At 36.3% G+C, this 15,229-nt stretch overlaps 1 protein-coding gene across 1 annotated transcript in view; it reads right to left on the bottom strand.

Moving 5' to 3' along the window:
• Positions 1-15,229, bottom strand: part of reck (reversion-inducing-cysteine-rich protein with kazal motifs) — a 77,301-nt gene that overhangs the window by 27,590 nt on the left and 34,482 nt on the right. Inside the window, exons 5-11 of the mRNA XM_007233387.4 lie at positions 14,802-14,887; positions 13,620-13,667; positions 9,671-9,704; positions 8,444-8,641; positions 6,997-7,261; positions 5,611-5,784; positions 229-441 (exon numbers count right to left, since the gene is read on the bottom strand). Of these exons, the coding sequence (XP_007233449.3) occupies positions 229-441; positions 5,611-5,784; positions 6,997-7,261; positions 8,444-8,641; positions 9,671-9,704; positions 13,620-13,667; positions 14,802-14,887 (1,018 nt within the window). The remainder of the gene's footprint in view (positions 1-228; positions 442-5,610; positions 5,785-6,996; positions 7,262-8,443; positions 8,642-9,670; positions 9,705-13,619; positions 13,668-14,801; positions 14,888-15,229) is intronic.

Here is a 15,229-nt window from a genome sequence, read left to right as displayed (position 1 = left end):
AGGTAAAAGTTCTATAACCATTAAGGAATGTTTCCTAGAACTAAATATGTCCCAGCAAATTCAAATCATATTAGTTACTCACTATAAATTACTGAAACTCAGCATTGTGTTACTTGCCCTAGCTTGACTTCTAAGGGTTAATATGATCTTAAATGACTAAAGAACCCTACAGGAGAACTGAGGCTGAGTACAGCTGTCCAGCAGGACTGAGAGTGAGGTAATACATACTTGCAGATGACGCTGCCTCTTGATTTGCTGTAGCAGGGTTTGATCTGCAGTGCGCAGGCCACAGCTTTCCACATCTCAGGCTGACACTTTCTGATATCCAGAACAGGAATGTTCATCACAGGCATCCGGATCGTTCCATTAGACCACAGCTTGATGTCATTCATGGCGCCCTGGTCTGACTGGACGTTGCAGCTCCGGAAGAGCTCTGTGGGCCTGAAGACATAAATAAGAGAGACATGAGCACAAACCACACAAAGAAACAGCAAACAGCTAAAAATATATTTATTATTTCAACAAACAATCAAGAATTTAACCGAAAAAAAAAATTGTTTGCTTATATAAGCTTTTTTATATGTGCACTGAAAATGTGACACATAAGCTTCCACTGAGATTTGAATTTTCTCACTATAGCTTACTATTGTTTGATGAGATGTGCTGAGATTACATCATGGGAATGAAAGGTGCCAAAAAATTAGAAGCTGTATTTAGCTCTGCCAAATTTCAAACGATAATTAAGAGTTATTTACAACAGAGTTATTAACATGGAGCCTCCAACATTACTGTCTCCTCATTCAAATGTAAATAAGAATAAGCAAAAGAGGGTCGTAAAATGTTCCCATTCCCAAACCATAAACTGTTTTACAACAGTCTTGATCTCATTAATATAATTATGCCATATACCAGCCCATGTTTGAGCCCAGTTCTTCTGTGTGAAACATTGTTGAGCCTCACTGTAAACCAGCCAATCAGAGCAGAACTTATCAAATTATACTTGCTCCCACCAAAAAAGGGAAAATAGCTTATTTAATTCTAGGACCAAATCACAGTGGTGTAAATGGGTGTGTGTAAAAGTCAAGCATTAAACAGATTTCCCAAACAAAAGGATTTTCAATACTGTAAAAAATACATTTAGAAATGTGTTAATACAACTCTTTATTTTACTTTCTTTAATGTTTATACTATGGACTAAAATGACTTTAAATATAATTAATAAAGTACAAAATTAATTCATATAGTGGTTAATTACCTACTAGTTAGTCTATTGAAAAAAAAACAATACTTCAACTACTACAACTTCTACTACTACTACTATGTAATAGTACTAATTTTAACTTTGTTCTAATTCAAAACTCCAGTTGAAATAGTATATTACACAGCTCTGGAAAAAAATAAAAAAACACCTAAAACGATGAGTTTCTTTGATTTTACCAAACTGAAATCCTGCTTAAATTTTTGCAGCAGGAGTGTCATAAAGTTATCCAAAAGCAGTGTATAAGACTGGTGGAGGAGAACATGCCAAGATGCATGAAAATTGTGATTAAAACCAGGGTTATTCCACCAAATATTGATTTCTTAACTCTTAAAACTTTATGAATATTAACCTTTTTTTTGCATTATTTGAGGTCTGAAAGCTCTGCATATTTTTGTTATTTTAGTCATTTCTTATTTTCTGCAAATAAATGCTCTAAATGACAATATGTTTATTTGGAATTTGGGATAAATATTGTCTGTAGTTTATAGAATAAAACAACAATGTTCTTTTCACTAAAACATATACCTTTAAAAAGCAAAATTAGAAAGCTAATTCAGAATCAGATTTTTTTTTCCAGATCTGTATAGTCATAGTTTTTCTGCAAATTATGATGCTCAAATATTTATGCATATGATCTGATGTTTCATGAGAATGACCCTAAAGTAATGGGGTCTGGCCTTATTCCCAAGGCAGCATTGACCCAAATACTGTTCCACTTAGTTTTCTTTGTGTTTTGTCTTCTCTATTCTGACCAAGAAAGCATCTTCATTTGTATTAAAAAACATTGTGAAAAGCTAGGCGTCCCCAGACCTTTGACAAGCTGTGTAATTTAGGGTTCTTTTGACGGGTAGCGTAATTTAAAGCATGTTTTATGGAACTCCCACTCTGTCCTCGGCATATGGCCGCTGCTAATGTCCCACTGCAGACAGGCGCTGTTTACTGCCACTCACCAGGGCTGAAACGTGCCCCCAAACCGCACCACGCTCGCTCAGCACTACTGAAAAGAGGCTTCCGGAGGAAACCTGCAGCAGAGGGAGCCCCACTTTCTTTAATGATCCTCCTTTCATGTAGGCAGCGGCGGGTAAGGCCGGTGCCACGGTGGACTGATTTTCAAATTGCGGTTGCTCAGCGCGGTGGGAGGCTTACCCTTGGTCGGAGAATGGTTTGTTTACTATGTTTCTTGACCCCAGCAGGCTTCTCCCTAACCGCTGAAGGGTGGGGCGCAGGCTGGTTTTGGTGAGAGGATGCAAGAAACTGACACCGTGGCTGGGAGTTCCCCAGAGTGCAGCTCATATTCTCTTAAAAACAATCAGCTTTATGTAGATTATTTGTTCTAAACGCAGATTAGAAATGCTTTAAAAGTACTTCAAAGGGAGGATGGTTGGATTTGTTTGTTTGTGCTGACCTTACAAAATGTATAAAATTGCGGAGACGTCTGTAGTAAAACATTAAGAAGAAATTACCATAAATTATCATCTTATTATCTCGCATCCTCTGCGTCTAAACGAGGCTCCGACTGAGACTTCCCCTGAATGCCCATTTCCTGCCCCTAGGGATGGCTGGTGCATGCATTAGTCCAAATGGCATCCTCATACATTGCTAAAGCCCGTTTCTTCCCCAGTGGGTGGCATCTGCATGCCTTCTCCTTCCATCATTAAACGGTCAGGGTGGGTTTTTTGATGCTGTGGTGTCGTCTGCAGGGAGGCTCTCACAGCACACAGCACCGCAGGCATGCCCAACACTCCGCACCACGTTTGTCCCCAGCACTTTGTGCTCTGTTTGTGTTCGGCACCAGCGCCAAGTCACCCGCAGAGCAGGACGCAACAGCTTTTGAAATCTGCAGGGGTGCCCACCAGTGCAGTCTTCCCTAGTAATCCTTCAAAGGAAATCAAAGCCAGGGTTTGTTTGCCTGACCTTTGAATACCGCCATAGATGCAAGAGTGCCATCATCTGAGCGGAGACTCATCAACCTCGTCCAGTCTAAACAATACTCAGAATACTTCAGATTGCATCAAATGCCTCTTCCTCTGCCCTGCCACAAAACATGATATCTTTGAAGCAAAAGACATCAAGGAAGAAAATAAGAAAATGTTTACCTTCTATAGGCATTTTACTTCGGTTGCTCTCTCTTACTTATTTTGTACTTTATAATACGCAGATCGAGCAAAACCTTACGACTACCTCCTTGTTTCTACACTCATTACCCATATAGGACACTCTGTAGTTTTATAATTACAGACTGTACTCAGTGTTTGATTAGAACCCCACAGGACCACTACAGAGCAGCTATAATTATTTGGGTGGTGTGTCATTCTCATTCTCACACTGCAGTGATACTGGCATGGTGGTGCTGTGTATTGTGCTAGTACAAGCAGATCAGTGCTGCTGGAGTTTTTAAACACTGTGTCCACTCACTGTCCACACTGAGGTGTTTAAAAACTCCAGCAGCACTGCTGTGACTGATCTACTTGTACCAGCACAGCATATACTACTGACACACATCAACACCATGTCAATCAGTGTCACTGCAGTGCTGAGAATACTGGCCCAATGGCAGTGTTGGTCCTGTAGGGGCCATGCCACTGAAGAACAGTGTGAAAGTAGGATAGTAAAAATATATAAAGACAAAACTGTGTAATTCTAGAACTATAAAGTGTCCTATTTGATCAGTGCAGTTAAAAATGAAAATAAAGGCTGTAGAAACAATATAAAAATGTCCTTGCTTGGTGTTTTGGTTTTGGCTTTCTGAATATAACATGAAATTCCCCACTGGTCAACCCAGTAATGTACTGTGTACTGGTTTAGCAGTGTGTTATAGTTACAGCTATACACTCATTTTAGTATCTATAACCACTGCAATTCATCATCACCGGCCACTGAAGGTCTGTCCTCTGTCCTCTCAAAGAACCCATGACTGCTCCACTTTCAACAAGCCACATGTTAAGGGAAATTCACAAAACATTCATGGTTAAACAAGATTTCCTCATCCAACCATGAATATAAAGACACTGCTGCAAACTCACTGTCATTGTTTTACATGGCTGAGACTCATGACCTCAAACGGTTGGGAGGATCCTCTGGGACTGGTGTGCCGGGCAATGGGGAGTGTATGTGAACCCACAAACAGTTTAACACGGGCGGAATATAGCTGTTCTATGCCTTTCTGACCCTGAAACAATGCAGGACCGCTCCTACCATAATAAATCAAATTAGGCGTACATCTCAAACAAAAAGCAAAATTACCCTTCAAACAGAGAGACCATGGAAAGATGGATAAGTGGCTATGCATATTCTTCTGTTTATGAAATAAACTTAAATATACTGTCAGACAGAATGGTTAGGACAGTAGGAATGTACGTCTGAGTTGGACCTGACTAATATATTGATTAGCCCATGATACAGACTATATCAGAATAATGTGTAGAATGGACAATCACAGTGAACAAATTTAGTTAAAATTGGCATTTGAGGAAAATGTGCTTGAGCTAGATTTTAAGACATGTAGAATTGTTAATAGTGATCTTGTTCAGCTTTAAAGACACATTTTAATTTTCTAAGTCATTTTATCATAAAAGGATGGACAGTTTAAGCTCTAGCTCAGCTAAATTTGTAGACAATATGAGAAATAAGTTTCATTTTTAAGTAAACATATTATTATTAATTGGCCTAGAAAAAATAGTTACACAGTGTTTGCATGAAATTTGATCAATAATGCTACAAAAGGAAGATTATATTAATATTAAGATATCGATACTGACCCTGGTGCATGTTTAAGAAACCAGTTTAATCAAGTCTTAGTGTAAATATTGTGTATATTTTTGTCACAAAATATTTGTGATTCAATAAACAGACTCACTCCACATGCAGATATAATTAAATACTTTTGATGAGAACTGATAAAAATAGGAGAAATATGAACAAAATAAGGACATATTAAACTAAACAAAAACTATGATTATCTATTGCATTCCTTTGTTCATTATTTCTATAATTTAAGACTTACTCAAAGTTGAGAACTAACAATTAAAAGCATTTATCATCTCTTGCTCAACAGATATATATATATACGAGTCATTGAAGTCATGGTTTGTAGCTCCTTTAAGTGGGTACTGGTCATTAAACTTTCCTATGGGTCTGGCTTCACTTCTAAGATGTAGTGGTTAAACTGCATTTGGCCTCCAAAATGCATAATTTAGCATTTTTTTCCCATCTCATACAACATGTGATTCAATACCCAGAGGACTGTCTGAACACATAACTTGCACATGCAATGCTGTGGCCAACCAGCTCCTCAACTCTTCATAAAAGGTGATTCATTTTAGCTGTGTGTCACAGCTCTGTCCTGTTACCTGTTATTGAAATTTGTGCAGTAGGTGAGATCCTTGCAGCCCAGCTGGCACGGTTCCCTCACGTCCGCCAGACAGGTAATGAGGTCAGTCTCCACGGGGTTGTACTCACACAGCTGGTCAAACTCCTGCCATGTCTGAGTGCCCCAGTTGGTGCTGATCTCTTGGCACATTTTCCTGGTAGAGAGAGAACAAATAGCATTTGTTGGAAGATACAGCGGCATAGAACAATGCAAACCCCTTGTGACTTCTATTATAGCCTTGGAATTACTAATCAGTAAATACATGCAAAACAATGCAAACTGCCTGAGATTTAACAGTGTGGAAAAAGCAGTTACCAGTATTAAAAGATTGAACATTTGGTCTTTTAATACCTTATCCTCCTTTAATGATGATGACATGATTTCTCAAACACCACTTTGTCATATTGTTACGTAGGTATTAAAGTAATTAAACAGATAAACAGAGATGCGAAAATTCTGGATTTATCGTTTGTGAGTGACAGAAACTTTTTAAATAAGGATACAAATCATTGTTGTCACAAAAAAGCATTGTATCTCAAAAATGCCAACTTTAAAGTAGAAGTAAAAATGAAAATGAAAGCCAAAGTAAAAGTACAAGATTTAAAGTTAATCTGGGACATTTCCCACTTAATGACATGTCCACTTAACCTAATATTTAAACAGAATGTAAAGTACTGACAAAAACTGAAACTGAAAAATGTATGGGAGCTGAAAATGCATTGTAATATGTTTCACACTTTAGCCATGTATAATAGCAAATTTGATTGAACTAATATATAAACAATATTAAGACGCTAGAAATCAAATTATGCATATGCACACATATAGTAGCACACCAAAAATCCAATATATTCATTAAAAATAAAAACAGTATATCTATTTCTGCTGTACAATGAAAAACACTAATCTTTTCATTTGTGTTCGTAGTCGGGATTAGTTTGTCTGTTGTTTGAACCTTGTAGCTCCTCTAAATACTTTAGGTTTAATAGAACAATTTGCCTCCTACTGTAAATTCATTAATTTTGGTGATACATGTTTTTCATTGGACAGCAACATTATACAGTATGCACTGTGTCACACATTTAGGAGACAGATAATAATGACTTTAAAGGGACTAAAGCAATGTCTCTGTATGTATTCTCACAATACATTAGGTAAAAAGAGCTTACATCCTATCTTCTAGATCAAAAAACCTTTTTTTAAAAAGTCTTCCAGTGAATTCTCAGTGTAATATATTGCTTTAGGCTTTGTTCTCCAGTAGCCTCTCTTTTCCAATCTTGCTTTAGCAGCCAGAACAGCTAAATGATTCACTTGTTTCTCCCAAACTTCAAGAGCCCCTACTGGCACTAAGTGACTGTGAACTGACCTGCACAGTGAGGTATTAGCTTTGGAGCAGCAGTGCAGCTTGGCGCAGTCCATCTTGGCAGTGGGCGCGGTTTCTGGGTCACTTTTGGCAGGAGGGTGAGCGCTACCCAGGAAGCACTGCCACAGGGGGTCCTGAGGGAGGGGCTGACTGCCACACTCATTGATGAGACCCTCCATGATCTCGTGCTCCGTGGTCATGGTGCGCAGGATGCGTTTACATGCTGTCTGGCAGTGCGCCTCCTCGGCACGGTCACAACAGTACAGACCTAAAGCAGAAGACATGGGTACAGTTAGGAAAAATTACAGGCAGGAATAGACAAGATAAGGATTCTTTCGTACCAGTACTTAGGTAGCAAGAAAAAAGAGAATGCACTTAAGGACAGTGAGAAGAAAAGACTTTAAATTGTGTTCTACCAGTGTAACATAGCTACATGTTATGCTTTATTGTGTACAATCATTATCAAGCCCCAAGAAATCAGAATTGGCCTAGAACCATGCACAATGTGAACACACTCTGCACTGAATAAAATTTATTTAAAAAAAACTTTTACAACTTTCTGCATTTAATTAAATTTAATTTCAGATAAATGTAAGTAACTTCAATTCGGTTTCAAGACTTAAATGTTACATAGATTAAATAAGTTAACTGAACTTCAGTCAATCCTTTCTCTTTTACATTTTTTTGCTGAATCAATCCTTTCTTTTAGTAACCTTTACTTAATTTCTGCATACAATATTACCTAATTACAATTACTTAATTTATACAATATTATTCAAATAGTTTATGATACATAATATATTATAATTCCTGAAATCTAAATATTTTTAGTTAAAACACACATATTACACTGTCTCAACACATGGATGGCATGTAATACATTCTTTTCAGTATACAAAAAAGAATGTATAACATGCCGTCCATGTGTTGAGACAGTGAGATTTAGTCTGTTTACAAAATACATATTTGAGATTATGTAAATATTTGAATGCGTGTTTTGACTAAAATATTTACATTTCAGGAATTATAATATATTATATAAATTTTACTCATCTTTTTTTCAGTGTGGGTATAGATTTTAATGTGTTAAATACAGTAGAACAGGCAACATCTCTGAGTGTATGATAAATATTACATGAACACAAAGAGATATCAATATATCAAAAGTGTTTTGCAATACTATATAGATTCTCAAAAACACCGTCTTAATATTTTGTCTGAGGATGGCCAGTTTAAAACCTGAACCATGCTGCTTGGCATCAGCAGTTGAAGTCTGAGAGAAAACCATGCTTTTCAACAATTTTCCATGCTCTCTCAGGGTGGGTAGATGACACTCTCTCTCTGTCCTCATCACTCCTAGTGCAATGTTGGTGAGTAAAGGAGTTTGTTAGCTGATGTATCAGAGATGGGTTGGGCGCTTTGTGAGAAAGAGTACAGGAAGTGTGCTTACTGTCGATGGGACTCCTGGTTGGGTAGGATTTGGTGTAGTTAGCCACACAGCCAATGAGCTGTGGGCTGGTGCCCTGGCAGTACTGCTTGACTGCACTGATTTGGGAGCTGGTGGGTGAGGAGTCCGTGCGGAAGATGGCCTGGCAGTACTCGCGGCAGTTCGTTTGCTTCTCCGCATAGCTGCAGCAAACTGAGCCCACTGGTAGAACAAAGAAACAGGACCATTAAATTAAGAGACCACACAAGTTTCTAAATCAGTTTCTCAAAATGTTTCTATTTATAGGTATATGTTCGAGTAAAATGAACATTGTTGTTTTATTCTATAAACTACAGACAACATTTCTCCCAAATGTTAATACAAATAGAAATATTGTCATTTAGAGCATTTTAGATGCAAAGCTTTCAGACCTCAAATAATGCAAAGAAAACAAGTTCATATTTATAAAGTTTTAAGAGTTCAGAAATCAATATTTGGTGGAATATCCCTTGTTTTTAATCACAGTTTTCATGCATCTTGGCATGTTCCCCTCCACCAGTCTTACACACTGCTTTTGGATAACTTTCTGCCACTCCTGTTCCAAAAATTCAAACAGTTCAGCTTAGTTTGATGGCTTTTGATTATACTCCACAGGTTTTCAATTTGGTAAAATCAAAGAAACTCATCATTTTTAAGTGCTCTCCCATTTTTTTCCAGAGCTGTACATTTAAATGTTCTTTACTTATTTAAAAAATAATTAATATAAAGTGAGACCTTAACATGTACACTAACTACAACCCTGTGCTGCATATGGCCAGAGACACAGCTGAGTCATGGGCCCCTTGGGTCACTTGAACTTCAGGTTATGCACCATTATGCAAAGGTCCACATGTCAGGCTGTGCAAAACTTTGGACAGGAAGCCCATACCATGAGTGACGGTGTCTGCAGGGCAGCAATCTCTCACAAATAAAACACAAATAAGCATTTCATTCACTGGTCAGCTCAGCAGCGGGCTAAATTTCAGCAGGATGGAGGTCGTGAACTCGCCTCGCAGGCGTATAAACATGACTAACCAAACAGAATGGTGTCTCTTTTCTTTTCTCATAAGCTGAGGAGTGATCAGAACTCACACAGCAGTATGGGGGATATATTCTTATAAAACCAGTCATTTCAAGAACAGGTAAAATAAAGTAGTGAAAAGTATGTGAAGTATTTGAAGTATGTTTTAAATGTTCAAACGTTGTTCTTACTTTCATTTTTGGTGATACAGCTGTAGAGCGGTTTCTGCAGGGAAAAAAAAGAGAAAAGAGCATATTTAACATAGACAATTATAAATTACTGCATGTTACACACGGATAAGAACAGAAATTCACTTAATTTTATATTATGACTAATATGTAATCAATTTTTTTTTTATGTTTCCACGAAAGGATGTTTAAAATAATATTTGATGATGTAGTATTTGATGAAGGCCTGTCACTATATAACTATTTTTGTTTAGATGATACATGGTCCCAGAAATGAGGCAAGGCAATGCAAAACCACACGATGCACACATTACAAAGGCATGGCTGATGAACGGCCAAAATATAGCATTAAATGTACTTTATACTAACAAATATAATGTAAGATATATACATTTACATACTGGTTCAAAACTGAGCTTTGTACAATTTACATTTCTCAAAATGTCCCAACTGTTTTTAGATGTTAAGGTTTTTTTATATTAGAATTGGAATATAATATGATAATGTTTAAACATCATTAATAAATAAAAACAATAAACAAAGTATTTTTAAACAAAGTTGAAATAGCAGCTCATTAATGTTCATATGCTTCCTTTTCTAAGAAAAACATAATGGGCAATACTGAGGTCAGTTAAAAGTATTGAAGTCATGTGCATACAGTATATTGTACAATAAGTTGATCATGAATTATCGTAACATGTCTAACTCTATGAAAAGGAATACTGTCTGCAATATTTTATTAATCCTGATCAAACAGACTTTCACAGATCGACTGTACAATATAAATATCGTAAAAAATAGCACACTTAGTGCTACATAACAGATTTCCCTGAGGTCCCTTTTACAGCAAACACAAATAGCCTGGGGAAGAGGTATAGTTAGGCAGGGGAAAAGATAAGAGCACCTTTCAGCTCTTATACAGAGAAAGAAAGCAAGAGAGAGGAGTTCAGAAATAGATACAGCCTTTCCAAAAAATGTAAAAAAAAATGCTCAAGCAGCTCTATATGGCTGAGAAGCACCAGTTCAGACAGTTTCATGTTTTTCTAAAAGAGGAAATTGTGTTTTAGAGATGGCCCAACTCAGGACAAGAAATACACTAGCTACAAATATTAAGTTTAATTTTGAACATTATTATATCTATACCATGAAGACAAGGCAACCATAGTGCCATGGTGCCCAGGGAACAGTGAAGGTTAAGGGCAGCTTTGGTTTGAGCTTTGGTGAAAGCTGACGCCCACAGTGAAAAAACAGACTGAGACTGTCTGAGTAGGTGGGTTTTAGTTTTAGTAGTTACTGTGTCTCAGTGTTTTATAACTAGTCATCATTAAAACTGTATTCATTACTGCAGCTCCCTCAGCCAAGTAAGGGCATGCACGAGTTGGTATGGACCACATAAAGCATTTTTAGTTTGTGTTCTTTAACACAGTAAGAAACGTTTGGTGTGGTTGGCTGGATGTTTTGGGGTAGTTTTAGGTCACAATTCCAATCACAAACAACACATTAAACTCATTAACAAACAGAACAAGCTGCTCTTATGTCTTTGCTGAGGCACACAACACCCTTTATATACTATTATATACTGAGTACTACAGTAGTGTGTGTGCAGATTCTAATTGACTACAATGTGTTTTTGTAAATGAACATAAAATGAATGTAAATGTACAGACATTCTACATTTAAAGGAATTTGAATGTTATTAATGTATCTGTAACAATTCTGACCATTAGTTTACACATGGGTTAATTTCAGACAGATTGAATTTATCTTTTTTTTTTTTTTTTTTTTTTTTTACAGATGAAGCTATAAAAAAAATAATGTTTATTTTTTTTTTTTACAGTGTAGCTTGGGATTAAAGTTAATGTTATTCTGATTAATGAATTTAAAGTACATCACAATCAGCACTTCTGAACTTTATGAGGATTTTGATAGTATTTATAAAACACAGATACTATTTTATTTTAATTTATTATTTTAAATATTTTAATAGGCTTTAGAATACATTTCTTTCTACTTAAATTTCTCACAAATTGCTGTATTTTTACTTTTCCACTTTCCCAAACCTTACAAAAAGTTAATATTGCGATGTTTGAAATTAAACATTGCAATGGTTTGATATTTTGCCATTTCGCCCACACCTGTCTGGCAGTCTTATGTTTAATAGGTTCTTTCAACATCAAAAGACGAGAGGATGAAATGTATGGACGTGGTTCAAACAGCTCTCCGTTTCCTCCTTTAACTTCTGCTTAGATATGTCAGGAGCTCAAACCTCCCATCATATTATTTTTGTACAAAGTATGTAATGTAAGCTCTTATTGAGATACCGCTTAAGCCATGTGTTCATGATCTTTCTTCACGCTGCTTTTAAAACACCACAGTCTGGTCTCATTTCAGCTGTGAGGCAACAACTGGCCAATCAGAAGAACACGGAACACGAGGTGGTACCAAGTAGCTGTCTTCAAGTACTACATCATGATCAGTCTGGTTTAGGGCATGTGTGCCCTGTCTGCTCATCAGCACTTCACTTTGAAATCCTCTTTGAGTGAAAAGTCTTGAGATTCCTGTCAGAGCTTCGTAAAGGTTAGCCAGCAACGTTGCGTGCTTTGGCTCGGACCGAGACTCCTCGTAAAGTGGAGGGCGTGAGATGAAAGCAGCCCCGGCCTTAAAGCTGGAGGGAGTCCGCTCCAAACCAAACATTATGCCTGCTGGTTTGTTTGTTTGTTTGGACGGAGGAGATTAAAGGGGGAGGCGGGGGGGGTTAAGCATACAACACTGCTAGGTTGTGCACTAGCCTGGACACGGCAATGAAAAATAAGACTTTAATATAAGAAATTTTCTTCATGTTTTCTCAACATTTCTACAAACACCATAATTCCACCTATATTGGAACATAACATGTGTAAGTCAGATCCAGTCTGAACAATCCAGGAAATTGTATCCGTCCAGAATTCAACTTACAGGAAATTACCTCATGAAATAGACAGGGCAAGTTGTGCTGGAAAAACAGCATTTTATCGCTTAACAGCAATAAAGACAGATATTATGTTTGTACCACATTGCGGACAACAGAGTGCACAGCAATAAGTCCTCAAGTCAGGGCAAACTTATAAAAAAAGACAGATGTTAGCAGCAGTTATAAACCCTGTGACCTGATTAGAAGACCGGTCCAAGAGATTCATCTGGCATACTGTTTTTTAGTTGTTATTTTTTAAAAACTAAGGATTTTTTTAAAATCCTACTAAAAACAGCATGGTAAATTCAAAGTACTGTTTTAATTTGATTTCAAAAATCTTGTAATCAATACTGAACATCTTTACATTGGTCCTATATAAAAGCTAAGCAGACTTGTGCTACCTTTAACAAAATTACATTTACATACATTTACAGCATTTAGCTGATGCTCTAATCCAGAGTGATTTACAAGGTTATTCCTATTACAGAGGTGGACCAATGTAGGTATTATATTGGAGTAGAGCAGTATAGTCATCCAGACCTGAAATTAAACTCCCTAGTCTCCCACAGGGGGTAGTGTTATCCACTGCACAACACCAACCACAAATGTGAAAAAAATAATATAAATCATTTAAATCTTAATATTTAATCACTCATTTATTTGAATAATATCTTTATTTGTTTATTTTTTACAATATCACCTAGTCCTACTAATGGCTGAGACATTCAAGATTAATGGAATGGTATGAGCAATGATTACTAACTCCAGTTATCACTACCTCTTGTTCACATCAAAGTATAAATCAGAGCCATAAAATATTTTATGTTCTTTGAAATACTCAAAGCCCCTTCATGTCCCATGGGTTAGTTATTATCTGTTACACTAGCTGGTATGTACAGCACATCTGCAGAGATCACTCCACATTACTGCCTATAGCTTTGCATTATTACTGATAAATTAACAGAAAAATGTGCAGCTTTTGATCTGAATATCTGTGCTTACCTCTGTGTCTTTTTTGCATATTTTTGTGATATCGTTCTTAGAAGATGCCTGGACAAACAATACAAAAACATAAAAATTAAAAATGTCAGAGAATGCATTAGCAGATGTCATGTCAAGAAGAAAAATCAAATCTGTCTTATACAGCTCTAGAACAAAAATAAGAGAAACCAGGGTGATCCCACCAAATATTGATTTTTGAACTCTTAAAACATTATGAATATAAACTTTCTTTATTTTTTGTTATTTCAGCAATTTCTCATTTTCTGTAAATAATTGCTCTACATGACAATATTTTTATTTGAAATTTGGGAGAAATGTTTTCTGTAGTTTATATAATAAAACAACAATGTTCATTTTACTCAAACAAATATATAATATATCAACAAAAATAAACTGATTCAGAAACTGAAAGGGTCTTTTAATTTATTACCAGCTTAATTTTTTTTAGAAACCAAATTCTAGAGCTAAACATATTGCTTAAATGCTTTATTTTGTATTTTTATGCTTTTGCTTTTTTATTTTATAATATCTTTAGGCCCAAGTAGGGACAACTTTGAAAATGATCCATGAATGTAATGATTTGTGCCATCAGATAACTGTATATAGAGTTTATATGTGTATGTAAATAAAAAATAAGGACAGTTATAAACAACATTCCTCTATATTTGTAATCATGTGATCATTCAGAGTAAATCGGGAAAATATACAGTTATACAGTGTTTGTATAAAACTTAAACAACTATGGTGCAGACATTACCCATACTGATATTAATCCTGCAGCCAAATCCTTATAAATTTATAAACTCTAATTTCACCATCCTTTCACCAAGTTTATAATGAAGACACTTTTACACTTATTTGAACTGTTTATCTAATCAATGTGTTTTATTTCCCCATCATGTTCTTCATGTGGAACCATGACTAAACCTGATCTTTGTGTATAAAAGCTCTGTATCAATAAACCTGTCTTGTCTTGCCTCAGTTCAGTTACTGAGTTACAGTGCTGTGTTTGCAGTGAGTTGTTAGTGGAGGAATCTCTGTTTCTAATTCTCACTGCAGTGATTTAGATGGTGCACAATATTTTGAAACTAGTTTGTAAGTCTACAAGGGTAATTTTTGATTGCCCTAAAATTGCATTTTATTAAAAATAATAATTTAACACTAATTTCACACTTTATTTACCTGTTTGCATTCCCTGCGGCACTCTGCTGAGATGGCCAGCTCACAGCAGCCCAGCCCGACCCATCCATAAGACTTCCTTGAAGCTCCTTAAAATGAGCAAAAAAAAAAAAGAACAAGAATTGGTACAGAATGACAGAACACTGTTCTCTCTCTTTCATCTGAATTTCACCCAGATCCATTCAAACAACACACTCACATTTCTTATGAACATCAGAGCCTCAGCAGCAAGATCATCACCAAACCATTAATCTCAACAAACATTTTGCCCAACATGTTTTTAATGTACTGGGTTCAGTTCTGACTTCTTTCATGGCGAACCTCAAAGATCTGGAGCAGGACTTTAATGGGCATTGTTAGATGGAGCTTGATGGATATGAGCTATGATATTTGTGCATCTGGGAGGCATTAGGTCTTCAGACAGTCTAAAG

The sequence above is a fragment of the Astyanax mexicanus genome, chromosome 6 (assembly GCF_023375975.1).
Source record: "Astyanax mexicanus isolate ESR-SI-001 chromosome 6, AstMex3_surface, whole genome shotgun sequence".
Taxonomy (NCBI): Eukaryota; Metazoa; Chordata; class Actinopteri; order Characiformes; family Acestrorhamphidae; genus Astyanax; species Astyanax mexicanus.
The sequence above is the reverse complement of the archived record's forward strand: the minus strand, read 5'-3'. Positions and strand labels throughout refer to the sequence as shown.